This window comes from Paramacrobiotus metropolitanus, unplaced genomic scaffold, assembly GCF_019649055.1.
Source record: "Paramacrobiotus metropolitanus isolate TYO unplaced genomic scaffold, Prichtersi_v1.0 Parri_scaffold0000006, whole genome shotgun sequence".
Taxonomy (NCBI): domain Eukaryota; kingdom Metazoa; phylum Tardigrada; class Eutardigrada; order Parachela; family Macrobiotidae; genus Paramacrobiotus; species Paramacrobiotus metropolitanus.
Genome location: NW_026570226.1, coordinates 193,279 through 210,971, shown reverse-complemented (window position 1 = coordinate 210,971; position 17,693 = coordinate 193,279). Strand labels below are relative to the sequence as shown.

At 39.8% G+C, this 17,693-nt stretch overlaps 2 protein-coding genes across 2 annotated transcripts; both read left to right on the top strand.

The window, feature by feature from the left end:
* The first annotated feature begins 71 nt into the window (after window positions 1–71).
* On the top strand, window positions 72–2,572 carry LOC129582061 (cartilage-associated protein-like). Its single transcript, XM_055473454.1, has 2 exons — window positions 72–712; window positions 1,334–2,572. Exons 1-2 carry the CDS (start codon window positions 248–250, stop codon window positions 2,225–2,227), a joined length of 1,359 nt encoding a protein of 452 aa, XP_055329429.1. The 5' UTR covers window positions 72–247; the 3' UTR covers window positions 2,228–2,572.
* Window positions 2,573–3,716: 1,144 nt separating this feature from the next.
* On the top strand, window positions 3,717–17,620 carry LOC129582060 (1-phosphatidylinositol 4,5-bisphosphate phosphodiesterase beta-4-like). The gene is made up of 28 exons (XM_055473453.1): window positions 3,717–4,415; window positions 7,962–8,259; window positions 8,812–8,898; window positions 9,342–9,401; window positions 9,482–9,588; window positions 9,658–9,688; window positions 9,782–9,861; window positions 10,254–10,389; window positions 10,447–10,547; window positions 10,676–10,730; window positions 10,806–10,914; window positions 10,989–11,199; window positions 11,589–11,682; window positions 11,897–11,976; window positions 12,061–12,145; window positions 12,250–12,340; window positions 12,513–13,207; window positions 13,316–13,457; window positions 13,588–13,672; window positions 13,777–13,953; window positions 14,239–14,341; window positions 14,436–14,600; window positions 14,668–14,872; window positions 15,335–15,556; window positions 15,914–16,121; window positions 16,297–16,521; window positions 16,598–16,844; window positions 17,183–17,620. Exons 2-28 carry the CDS (start codon window positions 8,176–8,178, stop codon window positions 17,249–17,251), a joined length of 3,954 nt encoding a protein of 1,317 aa, XP_055329428.1. The 5' UTR covers window positions 3,717–4,415; window positions 7,962–8,175; the 3' UTR covers window positions 17,252–17,620.
* The last annotated feature ends 73 nt before the right edge of the window (window positions 17,621–17,693 follow it).

Sequence of the window (17,693 nt, the reverse complement as noted above, 5' to 3'; positions counted from 1 at the left end):
TTTGTGAAGCGAACATCATGAGTAACCAGCATCAGGGCAGTCAGGACACTGACACAGTTCATAATTATGCGAGAAGCAAGGCCAGCAGTTTAAAATTTGTACCGAGAGTCTGGCCAAGCTTCCAGAATTATTATTCCGAACCGACACATACTTTTACTGTTCCAGTTTGCCACCGTTTTTGCATTGCTATTTGATTAACGTTTTATAGCCGGACTCTTCAATTATATATAACCTGCAAAGTGACATTATGTATTGCTGTACTTTCCCAACATCCGTTGTGTGGGCATGTGCTGGCTTACTTCTTTGTTGGGCTGTATCGGCAGACACTTCCGCTTCCGATGTCTCGCCTGCCGAAAACCCATCACCAGCCAAGCCAACCTTCACGTACATTCAGTATTACGAATCTGGAATTGTATCGTATAACCAGGAGAAATGGTTGGCTTGCATCGCTTATTTCAATGAGGCCGTAAAACAGTATAAAATCTACAAAGACAAAACCATCTCGTGTCGGCGAATATGCAACGAAATACAGTCGGATCGGGAAGCGGTCACCACTGCCAACGACACGGAGAATCGCTTTCTGGAAATAGCGATATCGAAGACCTTGTGTCTCCTACGCTGTCGGAAATCGGAATTGGGAGGTGTCCAGCTGCCGTATGCACCGCAAGTCGACGAAGCAATCGAAGATTTAATGCCTTACCATTACATGCAAGTATGTCATTCACGCAATTTCAAAAACGTTTAAAATATTGTATTGTTGCTTTTTTTTACTTGCATGGAAGCTGTCCCAATACAATTTAATCATGTGCAAGTAATAACTAAAAAGATCGATTCGATCATTTCTATCGTAGACAAGGCCAGGCGGAAGGTGATCTGTCAGCTTGCTAATAATTTTGTTTGTGATGGTAGGTACCAGTAACTATAATTTGTATTTTCAGAAAAAAACGTTGGCGTTTTAGGTATCTTTTTATTTTGTATACCAGCAACTACAGTGCAGAAATAATACCAATTTGACCAGTTCCTCAATTACTTCCTTATGAAACTGCTTAAAGCTTATCTATGTGCGTTATTCTGTGGTTACTGGTTATCATATTAATTTTAAGTTTTGTATTTTTCATGCAGTGCAATATGCGTATCAGTGCGGCAGATGCCGGCACAGATAGACATATGTTCCACATTAATGTATGTCGTACGCCGTTTCACAGATTTTTTTTATTTTTGGATCTGGTATTACTGGGTATTTCGGCCATTTACAAAAGACGAACTGTCGATCGTACGAGTATACTTGACATAAAAAAATTTATAATAATGTGAATAATAGTGACTTTTGCAGTTCTGTTACTTCAACGCTGGCATGAAAGACAAAGCTTTAGCCGCTGCGTACACTTTTCTTCATGCGCATCCAGGTCACGAAGTCATGCAGCACAACATCAATTTCTATATGGAGCAGCTTACAGAAAAGGGAGCCGATACTACCAGGGAAAATCTCGAATCCAGAACATACCAAGAGGAATTCCTTAAGGGCATCGAAGCCCATGATTCCAAGGATCACCAGGGTGTCGTGGAGCACATGGAGAAAGCCTTGGAAGCGTATCTGGAAGCGGAAGCAGACTGCCGTGCCATGTGTGAAGGCCCCTTTGACCAAGACGGAATGCTGTCCGACAAATACATCGCTCTGGCCAATCATATGACGTACTCGTTGAAATGCCGCCGGAGGTGTTCGGTGCGTCTGCAGCACTTTGATGGATACGGTAGCCATCCTGGTAATTTTGTGGTGCGGTGCTATGTATACTTGGCTCAGTCGTACGAGAAGCTGGAAAAACTAACTGAAGCTTGTCAAGCTGTGGCGTCGGTTCTCTTGTTAGATCCCAACAATGAAGCAATGGGCCGACTGCACAGTGACCTTTTTGGATTGTCAAGCGTTCATGCTGACAATTTTATGCCACGTTCAGAAGCCACACATTACTACCGACACGATAATACTGATATGAAGATGCTGCAGATGATCGACAATGAGTTTGCCAATTTCTTTCGAGAAATCCAAAATATGCCAGGAAAGCAGTCCACGGCTACTGACACATCGCCGGCAACGGATGCGGCTACTTCGCCTTTAAAAAGCAGTATTGTGGTAGCTGCTTCGGATGTAGACAAGAGCGCAAACTCAGGAGATCTGGACAAGAATACCGTGGATATTGAAAAGAATCCCATAGATGCACAAAAGTCCTGACAAATGACAATATCTTGTTAACGATGTTTCTTCGAAAATAATTATCATTACATTTTTTGCTAAGAAAACTTACTTTAAGAGTTGCAAGAGCTTAATCGAAATATAAATACTGATAATGGGTCAAAATACGCAAATTACCAATGCGTACAGATGTAAATTGGCCCATATTGCTCGCCGCACTGTTCGAGTGTGCTGGTGGTGATAATTTGCTTGCCTGGAAGACATTAGCACTGCCGTAATTATTTTCCTATTCCAGGTTTATTAATTTGCATTACTCTGCATTTGCATATTATTATGCAGAAAATTTTCTTCATTTGGATTTACAGGATAAAAAACACGTTATCGGTCGTCTTCTTGTACAGCTTAAGGCACCAATACTGTGAACAACAACAACAGCATTGTATTGAACACGTAGCCTGAGGCATAGCAGAAACTTCGATTAGAAGAAGTTTAACATCATAAAAAAAAAGAGTTCTCAGTATATATTTACAAAGTACCCAAAGCAAGAAATAGCGCTTTGATTTCATTTTGTTATCTTTAGTGTATTTTAAGATAGCATTCTTATCTTTAGGCTATCGCTCACAATTGACCTTTGTTTGCAACTAATATTCAATGCAGGATGTGCAACGCGATCAAAATGCGTAAGAAAAATCAGCTACGCAATCATTTCGTCAGGCAGGCATACATATATTTACATGTTCGTAACGTTACCGGTAGAATATTCAATTTAATTGAATGCTTTTAATGCATTCAGTGGCAATTATTACAGTCAAACACACAGTGGCAGATAATTTTGACTTCTTTCGTTTTGCATTTGCCGGTACTGTAATAAGTGTAATTCGAGTTAACGTTAGTTAGGTTTGAACATCTTACATAAGAATATTGCACGAATTCTACAGTACAACAGTTATGATCGATGCAAACTTTCCGTACAACGTTAAATTTGTCGGGTATTTTACCAGGGGCATTTAGAATACAAATGCGCTCGATAACGACAGATTCGCGACCAATAGTACGAAAAATCCAATTTTCCTGCAAGGCATATTATTATGTGCTGCCAAGAAAACCTGCTTATGATCCACATAAAGGCTACCAGTATTAAATAACGCCATTCAACTATGAGTATTTCTTTCAACTTTTTGCGGGCTACTAATTTTTACAGTAGCCGGTATCGCACTATTGTTGTCGTATAGAGTATGCAGGACAGTACAACACGTCAGTATGCGTGAAAATTGTGTGTTGAGTAAGCGCAGACCTGTCGGCTGCCAGTGAATGTCAAAGCATTAAAATTACAGTGCCCACTGCCAAGAGCAGATTTAAACAGTAACAATGATTGTACTAACATCGAATAAATTATGATGCAAACAATTCTGGTGTAGAAACAAAATTAAATTTTTGGTGCACAAAGCCGGTAGTGCAGAAAGCGGCTGAGTCTGTAATTATAGAACCGCTTAGAGGTTATGCCGGGCTAATTCAAAGTGAAGATACATATATATAACATTTCGCGAACGCAGCACCGACATTAACGGTAGGAGCACCGGTTATCCATCAAACATTCGATTAGCTCTACATCGTCATATTGTTAGCACTTAGCATAGACAATATCGATTAGTTTTTCTGGAAGCAAACTTTCTCCCCCTTCGCCGCATTTATATACAACACACTGGCGCTGCATCATACACACAAGCAGCTGCGTTACTGCGTAGATCGCTATAATGTTGTCTGTGCTCTTCCTCTGCAATAGTTTCATCCCGAGTCACACCACCGAACCCTGCTATCAACCTCGACAGCACGAACATATTTATCCTGCACGCTGTGCAGTCCTAAATGTATATGTATGCAGCGGCGGAGCCATTGCCTTCCGCTTGGAGAATGTTATCGAATAAGTATACAACAGCGACGTATTACGAAAAACTGTGACTTGTACATGGCACAAGCAGCACCAGCAGCAGCTACGGACAGTTGTATTTGTTCCTCCTCAACGTTAACAAATTTAAGCGCCTCTGGCGAACCATGCCAGCTTATGCGTTGAGAGCGTTTAGGCACAATTTATTCCCAACCGATGCTAGCTTGTTAACATTATCATTCATTCTTATTTATGCCACGGATAAGGATATAATGCGCTATACTTAAATGTTGTCCTTGGTGATACGCTAATTTCATCCCTCTCTTATGCTCATGGGAAAACGTAAGTACTTTCACTACAGGAATGTGTTTTTTCCACAATTTGTATTTTTAAGAATAGCTGAATTTATTTTTACTCTTCAAAATAATATTACCACCACTACGCAAGGCAGCGCCACAAATGCTTACAAACACAAAACGGTCTTTTGTCTTTATTTTCGCTTTTGGCTTCTTCCAGCTATAGCTATCTGTCTACATATTTGCATCTAGTCTCTAGTGTTTCTCTTATACTCTTAACCATCAGAGACATTAGTTTTTCCTGGACCATTCTCGGCTCGGTTTACAATACTGACGTAATTTTCCAGGACTTTATAGATGTGCGTACATTTACCGAATTCAATCTTGGCATGGTTTTGTTTTTTCCAGCATAATTTTTTTTAGATTTATATACTTAAAATGCTCTCTGGAGCATAATAGAAGCACAACAGTACAGACTTACCTGTTCAGCTACACACACTGCCATGATTATCTTAAGATGCGACTCCCGTGTAATTAGTCATCATACGCTGTACTGTACATATGTGCATGCTCTCTTCATTTTTATCCCGAATGTAAATGCATGCCGATTTGTGTTTTGAATCTTCGAATCTTCCAAGTTTTATTAAATAAAACAATTTTTATAAATTGCTCGCGTACTGTCCCCACCGTTTGTTGTACTTTGAGCATTAATCATATTGTCGGCATTCACCGCAAGAAAACACTGCAGAGCATTTGAGTACGACCGTTTATGCAACTTTTCTAATGCCATACAAAAGCAAGTGCCTGCAGAAGCTTACATGTCGCATTTGAATCGGGTTTGAACCGGATATGAACTGCACTTTTATAACAATCATCTCTAGCCGCTCTTGTGGAGTATATCGATTTTTATTAAAATACTGTGCAGGCAATGGAATTCAAATGCCGATAGGATGGTGTTGGGTAAATGGCTAAAATACTAAGCCCCCGAGCTTAATAATTTTCCACAATGGTTTCTGAACATAATTCTGTAAGCAGGCTTTCTTAGTACGACCAAGACGTATAGAACTACGTTGAAGAATTGAAGTAACGGCCGTGATAAAGTTTTGAAAAATTAAAACATTTGCCTTAGTTTGCTCAAAATAATACAGGCAACAGTAGCTGTTACCATAGTTCTCCCTAACCAAAAAACTACCACGCGGGATGATATTCTTAGGCTAGGTAGTCACACGATTTTATTTTTCTATTTTCATAACTCCTTGCTGTGTACGGTAAATACATGCTTGGCAGATTTCTGGACATCGACGATTTTGAAAACATGGCGCTGATCTAATTGTAAGCGATGTTTGTGTACAAATTACTGCAGTACCGGTACATGTGTTTATGTAAATGAGCAGGAGTGTGCGTTTATGGAAACGCCGGTCTGTATTCAGAATAAAGACGACTGTAAATGATTTTTTGAACGAGTAATCTGACAATGAATTCAGGAATCGAAGACTTAAAGGAGTTTATTAAGTGAGCGAGGATCCCTTGCAAGCTCTTCGTAGTGATAAATTGCGATCGACATCCCCGAGGCGTTATTATTTTGAGCAGCCCAATTGTATAAGGATTTAGGGGGTATAGTAATACTGTAATATTATATTTCAAATCTTAACAATGCCACAATATAGAGTTTTTCGGTTTTTGAGGTCTTCATCGAATCATATTTTGAAAAGCGAAATATTGTTGTTTATGCAATACGGTGAATGTGCAGACTAGCTATAGGTATTATTAATGCAGCAGTATGCTACACAAAACTGGAGATGTCGGTCCTGATTTTAATACGCCATCTTTTACATGACATTATTGATGACCTAGTACACACTGAATGTGTGAACGTTACAAACTGTTGTAGTTGTGTGAAGCTACGATATACATTTAGTTAATACATCGGTAACAGAAAACATTACATATCACACAAATCAGGCATCTAACTGTTGTAGTATATCCTTCTAAAAAGTGACCAAGAAACTACATGAAAAGATCACAATCGAATTTGGATTTTGTGAAATATTTTGGAAAGCAGTTCGGCGGAGACTTTATAGTTTGATAGACAAGTAGGTTGTAAAAAGTATGTTTTAATAAAATTAGTGTAAAAAGGTGTTCAAGCCAGTCAGTCGATTTGGTGTTGTCTTTCGATCTCTCGGGAGATCCGCTCCCAAAAATGAAATGAGTATTTGACCAAAAATGCACCAGAGACATTCGTACACACATCCGGGCTTTCGAAATTATTACGTCAAAATTTGAACGTCATGAAGTGTTTTATACATACTGTAACAATTATTTGAGAGTGTACATTTATCAGGAAGCAAAATGAGAACCGCTTCCCATGAAATTTACCTTTTAAACTTTACCCGTAAAACATTGCTTTCCCTTTCACGCATTCCTTTCCCGCATTTGTACACATTTTCAGTAGAAGTATAGCTATATAATACAAAATTTTTTCGTGTAAAATGGCCAACACGTAAATTATTCGCTAAAATTAATGCTGATTATGTATGCAAAACGATGAAGCTCACTGCATTTGGCTTTCGTTGTAATAAGTCAACATGTTCAAACTGGAAGGAAAATATTATATATATAAATGTATAGACATAATAATATGGTATGTTAATATCAGTTAGAATTGTTTTGAATTTCTAATCAGCAGATCAAGTAATGTTGATTGTTTGCTTTTTTAACTCTTAATTAAGTGGCTGTTGCCTATTACTTAGCTACGTCATTTCCAATATTAATAGCATCTCCTTCATTAGAACAGGAGTGCCTATAATACATCCTAGATAATTAAAAAACATTGTTTTGTGAGCAGACGCTGGTCTATACTACATAATTTCCGGTCAATAATTATCTCGATGATGTTCGCTTATAATATGCACAACTGCAATGAAGCCATAAAAATGCGAGAATTTGTTTCATGTTGTATTTTTTGGTATGGTCTATTGTAATCCTTGCGCACATAGTATGCAGTACTTCTGCAGTCTCCCCATGTTTTACGTTTTTGTTCTTTTTTCGTTTCAATAAAACTGTACGTATTACTACGTAATGCAGTATTTATCGCAGCGTATAATTATATGCCTAAAACGCGGTGCAAGACTGCAAGTATGTGTTGCAGTTCATGCAGTGTGGCTGCACCTTATGGTTAGCTAGGGTACTTAATCGTGTGTTTTTCTGTGGGTGCTGATGGTCGCAGCCACTATAGTGATCAGCAACGTAATTTTGTAGGGACATATTATTGCCTGCGTAAATATGCATGCATGGACATATGTATGCAGCATGTGTACGATCGCATATGTGGCAGTAGGTAATATAATTATGAAACCCCTTGTTGATAATTTTATAGTACCACGGTTTTTCTGGCTGATGCTGTTTCACACCACGCCTTCCCATAGAAGACTAATTGTAAAAGTTTGGGTCCAGCTGATCGTAGCACAAGTGCACTTGTTATATTATTTATTGCGTTATATGTTGGCTGCGCTGTGCGCTTAGACATGCCAGCCGAGAAATAAACGATCAATAACTGGATTGAATCATTCTTCTTCTTTCTTTTGCATTTTAGGATTTTTATAAAGCTGCATGACCAAAGCCCCGATCGATTTCCAGCGAGACGAAATGTGTTGTTAAGCGGTTCCGTTGTACTCCGTGTAAACCGGCAAACTCTCACGCAGTTATGAAGCATGGGAATGTGAGAGCCGAAACACCACGCCAGTTTTCTGGATCGTAGTCTTGACAAGCAGTTCTTCCTTGCAACTTTCCAAAACGTGCTTCCAAAAATGGCGAAACAGTATGAATTTAACTGGCAGATGGAGGTACCAAAACAGCTGCTGGAAGGATGCTCGTTTGATAGATGGGAAGAGGTATGCGGCCTGACGTTAAATTGCGTAATTGGTCGACTTACATTTCCATTATTAATTTCGTGTTATCCTGTTTAAATATGTACAAGCTAACCTAGTGGTGCTATTCGTGCTGCATTTTTTATTTTAGGTCTATTCTTAATTTACTTTCTAGGATGAATGCGAAAATATGCAATCAAATTCCAAATCCAGTACCTTTCCATGGTTATTTCAATTTTTACTTAAATTATAGATTTTACTTATTGGCGATCTGGCATGCATAAAGGTTTTTGTGGTTAGTTTGGATATCTTTGTGTAATGAATACTTTTTTATGTAGAAACTTTCAAATTTGCAAAAATAAAACAAGCACATAAAATGAAAACTTAAGCAGTAACCGTTTGCAGAATGTATTAATTTTTTGTTTCTCTGTGCTTTCCTACAACGAAGTATGCTTTATCCCAAAAACAACGAAGCGTGCTTTACGAAGTATCTTAACATGATCAAAACATAATTGCAATATAATCCTGACATTTGTTCGATTATTGCTGTACATCAGTGCTTTTCATTTACCACAGGAAACCGGCGAAATTGAATTTGACTGCAAGTTCAAAGTCGACGAGCAAGGATTTTTCCTCTACTACAGATCTCCTAACTCCAAAACCGTAAGGAGATTGAAACTGCATATTGCAACCAAAATAGCATTTCCTGTTTAAATGTCAAAGTTTCTAATTTTTAATATGCATCATAATTGTTGTTTGACAACTGCATATAAATACCTGGCATTTTTAGCAGTACCTATTATGAAATAGTTCTACATGCGTCTGTGATATGAGTGTGTTCTGCTATCTTCCAATTCCAAAGCAGCAAAAAAGATATTTTATACGATTAATTATTATTCTATCCATTTAAGAAACAAGATCTATGCCAATACCTAAAAATGCTAAAATAAGAAATTGTTAGAATTATGCGAAAACGATTTGACGTGCCACTGAATGAGCACTTTAATACTACAGCGTACGGACGAAAGATATTTTGAAAGTAACAAATTCGTGTGTGCGTGAAATGCAAAATATGTACAAGAACAGAGTGATTATGTCTTCCACAGGAGACTGTTGTTCTGGAAATGGCATATGTTTCCGACATTCGCAATGGCATTGTTCCAAAGGTGGGTTATCGTTGCATATTGCCATTAAAACGAATCATAAATCATTTTAACTGGTGCAATTTTCTTTCAAAAATGTGTAGAATTTTGCTGTTCACGCGGAGCTGACGGAGCGTGGGAAAGGTCTTTTAGACGATCGATCCATGACATTATGTAGTGGAACCGACCTTGTCAACGTCCAGTATCGCCAGTATGGAAATCTGATTTAATTTTTTCCTTGTAATATATAACGATAACAAAGCACAGCCAATGATTGCAGCATCGTTGCGCCGGACCCCGATACATGCAAGGTCAGATTTGTTCCCTTTACCAGAGATTTTTCCCCAGCGACGGTCTGATTAAATTGACAGTCGATGCATATTGGCTGTGTTGCTGGCTTTTAGCTCTGGTCGGAAACGCTTCGGAAACTCTCCCATAATATCAAAGCTAACCACATTTGCCCCATGACAATGCTGCAGAAACAGTAAGAACGATATAGCAGTAGCAATGCTACTTTGGCCCAGTGGAATATGAGCCTTATCAGAAAATTTTATGGGGCTCCGCTCTAGCTATTTTCGTATGGATGTTAGCAGTCCATCCAATTCTGTTTTACTGTAATTATGTCACCATATATCTGACTAATTCGGCATGTTATTTATACAAAGTTAACAATGTTAACACGTTCGTGCAACTTGTGCATGTATTTTAATTGTCACACTACGTAAAGTCACAATTGTACTTTAATAATTATGTTATTGAAATAATTTGTACAATTCAAGTAAACTGCAGCCAAACTCAATATTAGGTATTAGATTTTATTCATTTAGATTAGATTAAAGATATTAGATTTTACTAATTCTGAGTTGATGGTTTTAGTTGGAAGCGCCTTGTAATAGGAACGAACGAGAGGGGGAAGATTCCAGTACGCAGTATAACGCGAACCTTTGCGTCCGGAAAAGCAGAGAAAGCAGTCCTTCAGTGTTTAAACGACCTAAAACTTTCAAACGCAAAGGTGACAGCAAAAGCAAATACTATGAAATAAATATAATTACAACGTACTGCATTACAGAATGATGAAATCGAGCCGAAGGATTTCACATTCGAAAAATTTTACATGTTGTATCACAAAATTTGTCCACGCAACGACATTAGCGAGCTTTTTAAGCAAATGTAAGTAAACAGCGTTTTGTCAGTTTGTGAGCTGTTCCGGTAGTTTATCGATAATGACGGTGGACAAATTACTTGTAAAAACATACACCAGTTTAGGTCCTGACATTAACATGTCTGTCATAATTAAGGTCAAAAGGTAGCAGCTATTTGGAAGTTGGAGCACTTCTCAAATTCTTCAATGAGGCAAGTGTCGAATGTGTTTATACTGTCAAAAAAGTCACATTAACTTTTTATGATGACATGTATACATATATTCAGGAGCAACGGGATCCGCGCTTAAACGAGATTCTCTTTCCGCATTATACGGATAAGCGTGTTATAGCGCTCATCAATCAGTACGAAACGGACCCCGACTTCCAGAAACTCAGTAATAATTCACAGCAGCTACTGCAGCGATGGATTCCATGGTTTTTTTATTATGGCTGTCTAAACATTTTGTAGATCGATTGAGTTTGGATGGTTTCTGCCATTACCTAATGTCAGATGAGAATGCGCCTGTCTTCCTTGATCGGCTGGACGTATATCAGGATATGGAGCAGCCCTTGTGTCACTACTTCATTAACTCATCACATAACACATATTTATCCGGACGTCAGTTCGGTGGCAAGTCGTCCGTGGAAATGTACCGGCAGACATTACTGGCCGGATGCCGGTATGCGAAGCACGATTATATCTTTACGGTAGCCATACAAATGCTGTTGAGGAAAATGCAATATACACGCACACACTGACGATCGATTTGACAAACATGTCGTTTACCATCGTAACGATGATGATCCCGACGCCGGTGTTTATCCGAAAGACCTCCATCACGAGGAACATATCGTACAATCCAGGGTTTTCTTAACAGTAGAAATTTTTGAGTAAAATTTACGACGCAACGCCTTGGTAGTTAGAGCGTAAATAATTACGAAAACCAGAAATTAATTTGCCAGGCAGGCACTTGTAGCGTTATACCTACCTTACATGAAATTAATTATCATGTAAGATACTTGACCACAATATCGACACGAATTATACCAGGTACCGATTACTCTGTAGGTGTATAGAATTGGATTGTTGGGATGGTAAAGGAGAAGATCAAGAGCCAATAATCACACATGGAAAGGCTATGTGTACCGACATCCTGTTTAAGGTGAGCTATAATTACAGGAGCACCGGGATTCCGGATCCCCAGCTATCTGTATATGCGCTGTGCAGAGTGCACGTGTGTTTACGACTTGGTGTGAATTAGCGTGATATGTCAAATGTACACCTAAGGAAATGTTTGTGCCTTTAGTTTTACATTCCAGTCTCAATCTATGCTGTTAATGCCAAAAGGTCAGATAATCCACATTAATTTACTGCAGGATGCCATTATTGCCATCCGGGATACAGCATTTGTCGTATCTGATTTCCCGGTAATTCTATCCTTCGAAAATCACTGCAGGTGAGAGCTGGCATACTTTACCGAATAGCAGACAGCGTCCGGTGCATCGGGATGCTATTACGAATAACCCGTTTTGCTGTTCAGTAAGCCACAGCAATACAAAATGGCCAAGTATTGTGAAGAAATCTTCGGCGATTTTTTATTGAAATCCCCGCTGGACGGTTTTTCTGTGAGTAACAATTCTATTATATGGCCGCAAAAAGCTAATTATAAATTTTATGCTCACAGTCGCAGACGAATATTTGAGCTTTAACAAACTGTTAATTTCTTCAGCTTCAGCCAGGAGCTCCCCTTCCGCCTCCGCGTGCCCTTCTAAGGAAAATTCTCATTAAAAACAAACGTCTAAAGCCGGAAGTGGAAAAACGTACGTATTTCTGAATTTTCGCGTCAACATGTCAAACGACCTTCTTTTCTAAATTAAATCATCTCGACGCAAACCACATGAGCAAGACATTAGTAATATTAATAATGAACACTGAACAGTAATTCACTTCTATGACAGCAATGTCATAAACGATTATGTATTTACTGAACAGGTGGCCTTGAACTGATGCGACAAGGTCAGGAAGCTGCCGTTCTGCGCGAAGACGTTGGCGAAGATCCCTCGACAATGGTGGACGGAGAGGAAATGGCGCCCGTACCAGCCGACGAAGGCCTACCGCCCGACACCGGCACTCCCCCCACGAATCTCCTGGAACGGCGCACTTCTCTTGATCGCGTCAGTATCTCCTCGCGTGGCTCTAAAGGTTCTACCGGCGCCAAAGACGAACTGAGCGCCGTACGGCGGAATCTGACCAAAAAGCCGTCAACATCGTCTCTCAACAGCAGCACCAACTCCAAACCCACCATTCCAACCGTGCCGGGCATTGTGCCGCCGCCCGATCAATGCAATCCACCGCCCGGACCACAGGGCGATGATCCGCATCCGGAACAGCCAATCACCAACGGTCCAGTGGCAGCCGCAGTTAACGGACACGTGCTGACCAATTCACCGACACTGTCCATGAAGGAAACCCACGCGGCGCGGCCGATATCGCCACTGGTCGCTTCTACAGTCGGGGCGGGACTGGGTGGTGCCAAGGTGACGAATAAACTCAGTGACGATAGCCCGAGCGTCACCCCGGCCGCCAGCGTTGGTTCGCCATTCAAAACCAGCACCGGCGCCGTGCTGGATCTGGATGAGCTTTTGGAATCCGATAAGCCTGGAACAAGCAAAAGTTCCGGGAAAAAGGTAAGCTCTGAATATCGATTGTAAAGGCAGCCGCAGCCGCAGTTGACTGCCTTCAATTAACTACCATTAGACACTGCGATGACCAATTGATAATTTTGATCTATCTAGGGCACTTTAAGTCAGGATGATGAGGCAGCATTGCTAGCTAATTACGAATACACTGGAGCCACCACAAATATTCATCCGTGGCTGTCGTCACTGATTAATTACGCCCAGCCCGTAAAATTTCAAGGATTCGACGTGGCTGCAGGTACGCATTCGCTGCACGGCTTTTGAATGGCTGATCAAGTAATGCAAATTACAGAGCGCGCTTCACATTCCGCTTCGTACGTAAATTTTTTTCAAGTCTTCGGTAAAACCTTTTTTTACCTGCATTGTAGAGCGGAATCTTTCTTACTGCATGTCATCCTTCAACGAATCGGCTGGACTCAACTTGCTGCGGACAAGTGCGATAGAGTTTGTCAAGTGAGTATAAGATAGTCATGGCCTTTTTTGGACTTTGTGGCGTTAATTGTCATATCACTTTACTTCACTTCCGTTTGTATAAAAAATTTTACTTTAATTTCCAGCTACAATAAAAGACAGCTGAGTCGCATATATCCCAAAGGGGGCCGTGTAGACTCTTCAAACTTTTTGCCGCAAATCTTTTGGAACGCCGGATGTCAAATGGTTGCACTGAACTTCCAGACACCAGATGTAGGAATGCAACTGAATTCAGGAAAATTCGAATACAACGCCAATTGCGGGTAAGAAATAATAACGTAAGAAGAATAGTAGAAATATTAGGCTTTTCTCGTAGATTAGACTCCTTTTATACTTTGTTTAGGAAACGCATTAAAAAGGTTTGTACATAATCATATTCTTTTGCTTGACTGCGCGAGTACACTACAATGCCGCGAATCATAGAAGTAGATCTACTGTAATTTTTGCGCAGTGAATTACGGTTACTCACGTACGTGTAGACTTAAGTAAAAAGTCGAACTGGTTTTGTTAGAGTTTCTGTTTTGAATAGCACAATGCTCGTGTTACAGGTACCTGCTAAAACCCGATTTCATGCGTCGCTCCGATCGAACGTTCGATCCGTTTGCGGAAGCAGCTGTGGACGGTGTGATTGCCGCTTACTGTTCTGTTCGGGTACAGTTTGTGATACAAATGATTTTCCCATCTAACGGCCCACACTCTGCATAACCGGATGCCTTTATTTACACTGTGCACCTATTTATTGAAGGTCATATCCGGCCAGTTCCTGTCGGATCGTAAAGTGGGGACCTATGTTGAAGTGGATATGTATGGATTGCCAACGGATACAATCAGGAAAGAATACCGTACCCAAACCATTCCCAACAATGGTCTCAATCCGGTGTACAACGAGGATAAATTCGAATTTCGAAAGGTTTTTCGAGAGCACCACTTCCTCGCCGTGCATTGTTGAAAGGCATAATTGATTTCTTGTGTAACAGATCATTCTTCCGGAGTTGGCTATGCTTCGCTTTTGTGTGTATGACGAATATGGAAAAGTGCTGGGCCAGCGGGTTCTCCCACTGGATGGGCTACAAGCGGGATACCGCCATATATCACTACGCACGGAAGCCAACTTTCCGTTGTCTTTGCCGACCCTTTTCTGCCACATAGTTCTAAAAACATACGTTCCGGATGGTCTTGGTGGTAAGACAATGGAATTTACAAAATGTCAAATCTAATTGGAAATCAATCGCTGCATTACAATTAGTGGTATCTAAATCTAAAATAAAAAATTTGAAAGAAATCTTAACAAAAACTAATTTAAGAGATTTAAGTTTCAGAAGTAAGTACACGCATTTCATGATCAGTTTCCAGTACGCGTGGGTGAAGTCATAAAATCAGTTACACAGTATAGTAATGCACTCATTTTGTGAGAAAGTGCGAGCACTGGTCGTGGATTTGTGGCTGACGTGAAAAAGTGCAAATACTGTAATATGTAGTCAGCATTTTAATTTGTTTAATACCTTATACGCATATGCCAGTAAGTGCATGTTATGCAACCGGAATTAGTTATTTTGGTAGAACTTTCCGTGTAGACTAATCCAATAGAGCTGTAAGAAGCCTTTATCGTATTGGGAACCTTCAGAAATGTTTTCCACCTTTCAGCTTTGGTTGACGCCCTATTTGCACCGCAAGCTAAAGTAGAGAAACGCACGCGACAGCTGGATCAGTTGGGCGCTGATACTGAAAAACCGGATGGTGATGCAGCATCCAAGCATCGTCCAACGTTTGAACCCAAAGATTCGAAAAAGGTTGCCGGACCGGCTGTTATTGCAGCCGCTGATCAGACCGCTGCGCTTCCGGGAACCAAAATGGACAAGCCACGAGGTAAGTTTTTTTGCGTCAAACGTCGCGTTTTTGATCGATATAAGTTTTATTTTCCGAACTGAATAACCATTCAGTTTCATATCAAATAAATGTTTGACGTCCATGGCTCAGTATAATAATGTCGGTTAGCACCCGCATTCGGTTAACACTTTGGCTTTTGAATTTATTACGTACATTGTAGTTGTATTAAGTATTATTTGTCGTACAGAACTACTGCTTAGCGCAATGCAATATAAATAAGTACCGCACTTCACTATGAATTCTGTTAGGAGGATAAACATTTGTGATGCACGGTGCAAATGTTGGAGATGTGCACGTATCTGTATTGTGCAGTATATATAACTATGTGCTTTGTAGAAGAACCGCCGTTCGACATAATCACCATCGAGGACTTAAAAAAAGACAAGCTCTTTATCAAACTGCAGAAAAAGCAAGCGGAAGAGACCGAAAATCTAAAGAAGAAACACACGAAGGACCGGCAATCCATGCAACGATTACATAGTACTGTTAGTGATCGTGTGGCCATCCAGCCTGACAAAATCGACAAAAAGGTCAAAAAGACTAGGTGCGTGCCGATACAGTAGCACTCCCAGTTGGACTAGCTAGATAATATCTGTAATTACAGCAGTAATTCCGAAGATTTTTTTGCTTGTAAGATGGTTTTAAGTTTTTTTCGAATGGTAAGTTCAGTTACCAATACAACGAACGGCAAATTTACCGTTTCCCAAATCATTTTTCAGCTCCACGGATGGTAGTTTAAGAAGCCTGGATGATCAACAAATAGAGAAAGTGCGTCAGCTGGTCACCGAGCAAACAAAAGAGTGGTCACAGCTGATTAGCCAGCATTTAAAGGAAGAACATGAACTGTTGAAAAAGCACTGCACAGAACAGTGTGATCTACTAAAAAGGCTTCTCGAAGTAGCTCAAGTGCAACAGACAAAAAATTGTGAAGCCAAGCACACAAGGTGAGAAGGAAATTTTTATCACGAACTTGTCAAAAGTAGTTTTCGAAATGATGTGTGATCGTTAATTTGTTGACAGGGAAAATCAGGATCTGAAATCAAACCAAGCCAAACAGTCCATGGAAGCCAGCCGGGCAGTGCAGAATGATAAGAAAATCAAAAATAAAGCTGAAAAGGATCGTCGAATAAGGGAGTTGAATAGTAATAATACCAAACGGTTTATCGAAGAACGCAAACGCCTTATTAATAAGCAACAAAGAGAACTAGAGAATTTGAAAAAACTCCAAGGGGAGCAGGCTGAAACACTTGTGAAAGATAACGACAAGGTACGTGACGGAAATGCGTTGCACAACGGAACATAATTTCACTTGACTGCGTGGCTACATATGAATCATAATTATTACGGTACTTAGTTTAGACTATAATTCATAAATATGTATCGTTAGCTTTAAATTGTGAACTTTATCGTACGTAGTATCGTACACAGGTATATAACATGTTACCTGTCATTGAATTTTGCAGTAAATATGCAGTTTTGTTCTTCATAAGTAATCGTTAGCACTGTAAAACTGACAACCATTTAATACACGGAAACATTAGTCTTTGGCCGCGTTATAACAGGGAAAAAGAGCAACTTTGGCTCATGGTTTTATTCTACTGCTAGGCGCTACAAATCCAAGATCTGGCTTACGAAGAGGCTCGTCTGGCATTGAAAGAAGAAACACTTGTATAAAAAATCCGGATAAAAAGAATGTATTTATTGTGCGCTGTGTATTTTCGATCCGTGACCGGAAACGATCTGTGTGCCGATAAAGTCAAGTTAAATGTGATGAATGATAAATTATAAATTTTTAAGTTTTATTTAGTTTATATGAATTTTTTATTCTTGTTGAAATCACTTACGTATTCCATGTGCGGTATGCTTCCAGTAGCATTTTAGATGGCTTGACGTGGGCGCGATGTTCGACACGTCTGATATTAGGACTTTGACCTTTTGTGAAACTGATGCCTTTCTGTAACCCATTCCACTTTCGGTGTAAGTTTACTGCAACTGATGTGTTGGTTATTAAAAATTCGGCAGTTCCAAGTACATGCCTTATTTTTTCTGTTATGATATACAGTGATATCTTGCTTGTTACTACTCGTATAATATCAGTTGAAACTCTTGCAAAAAA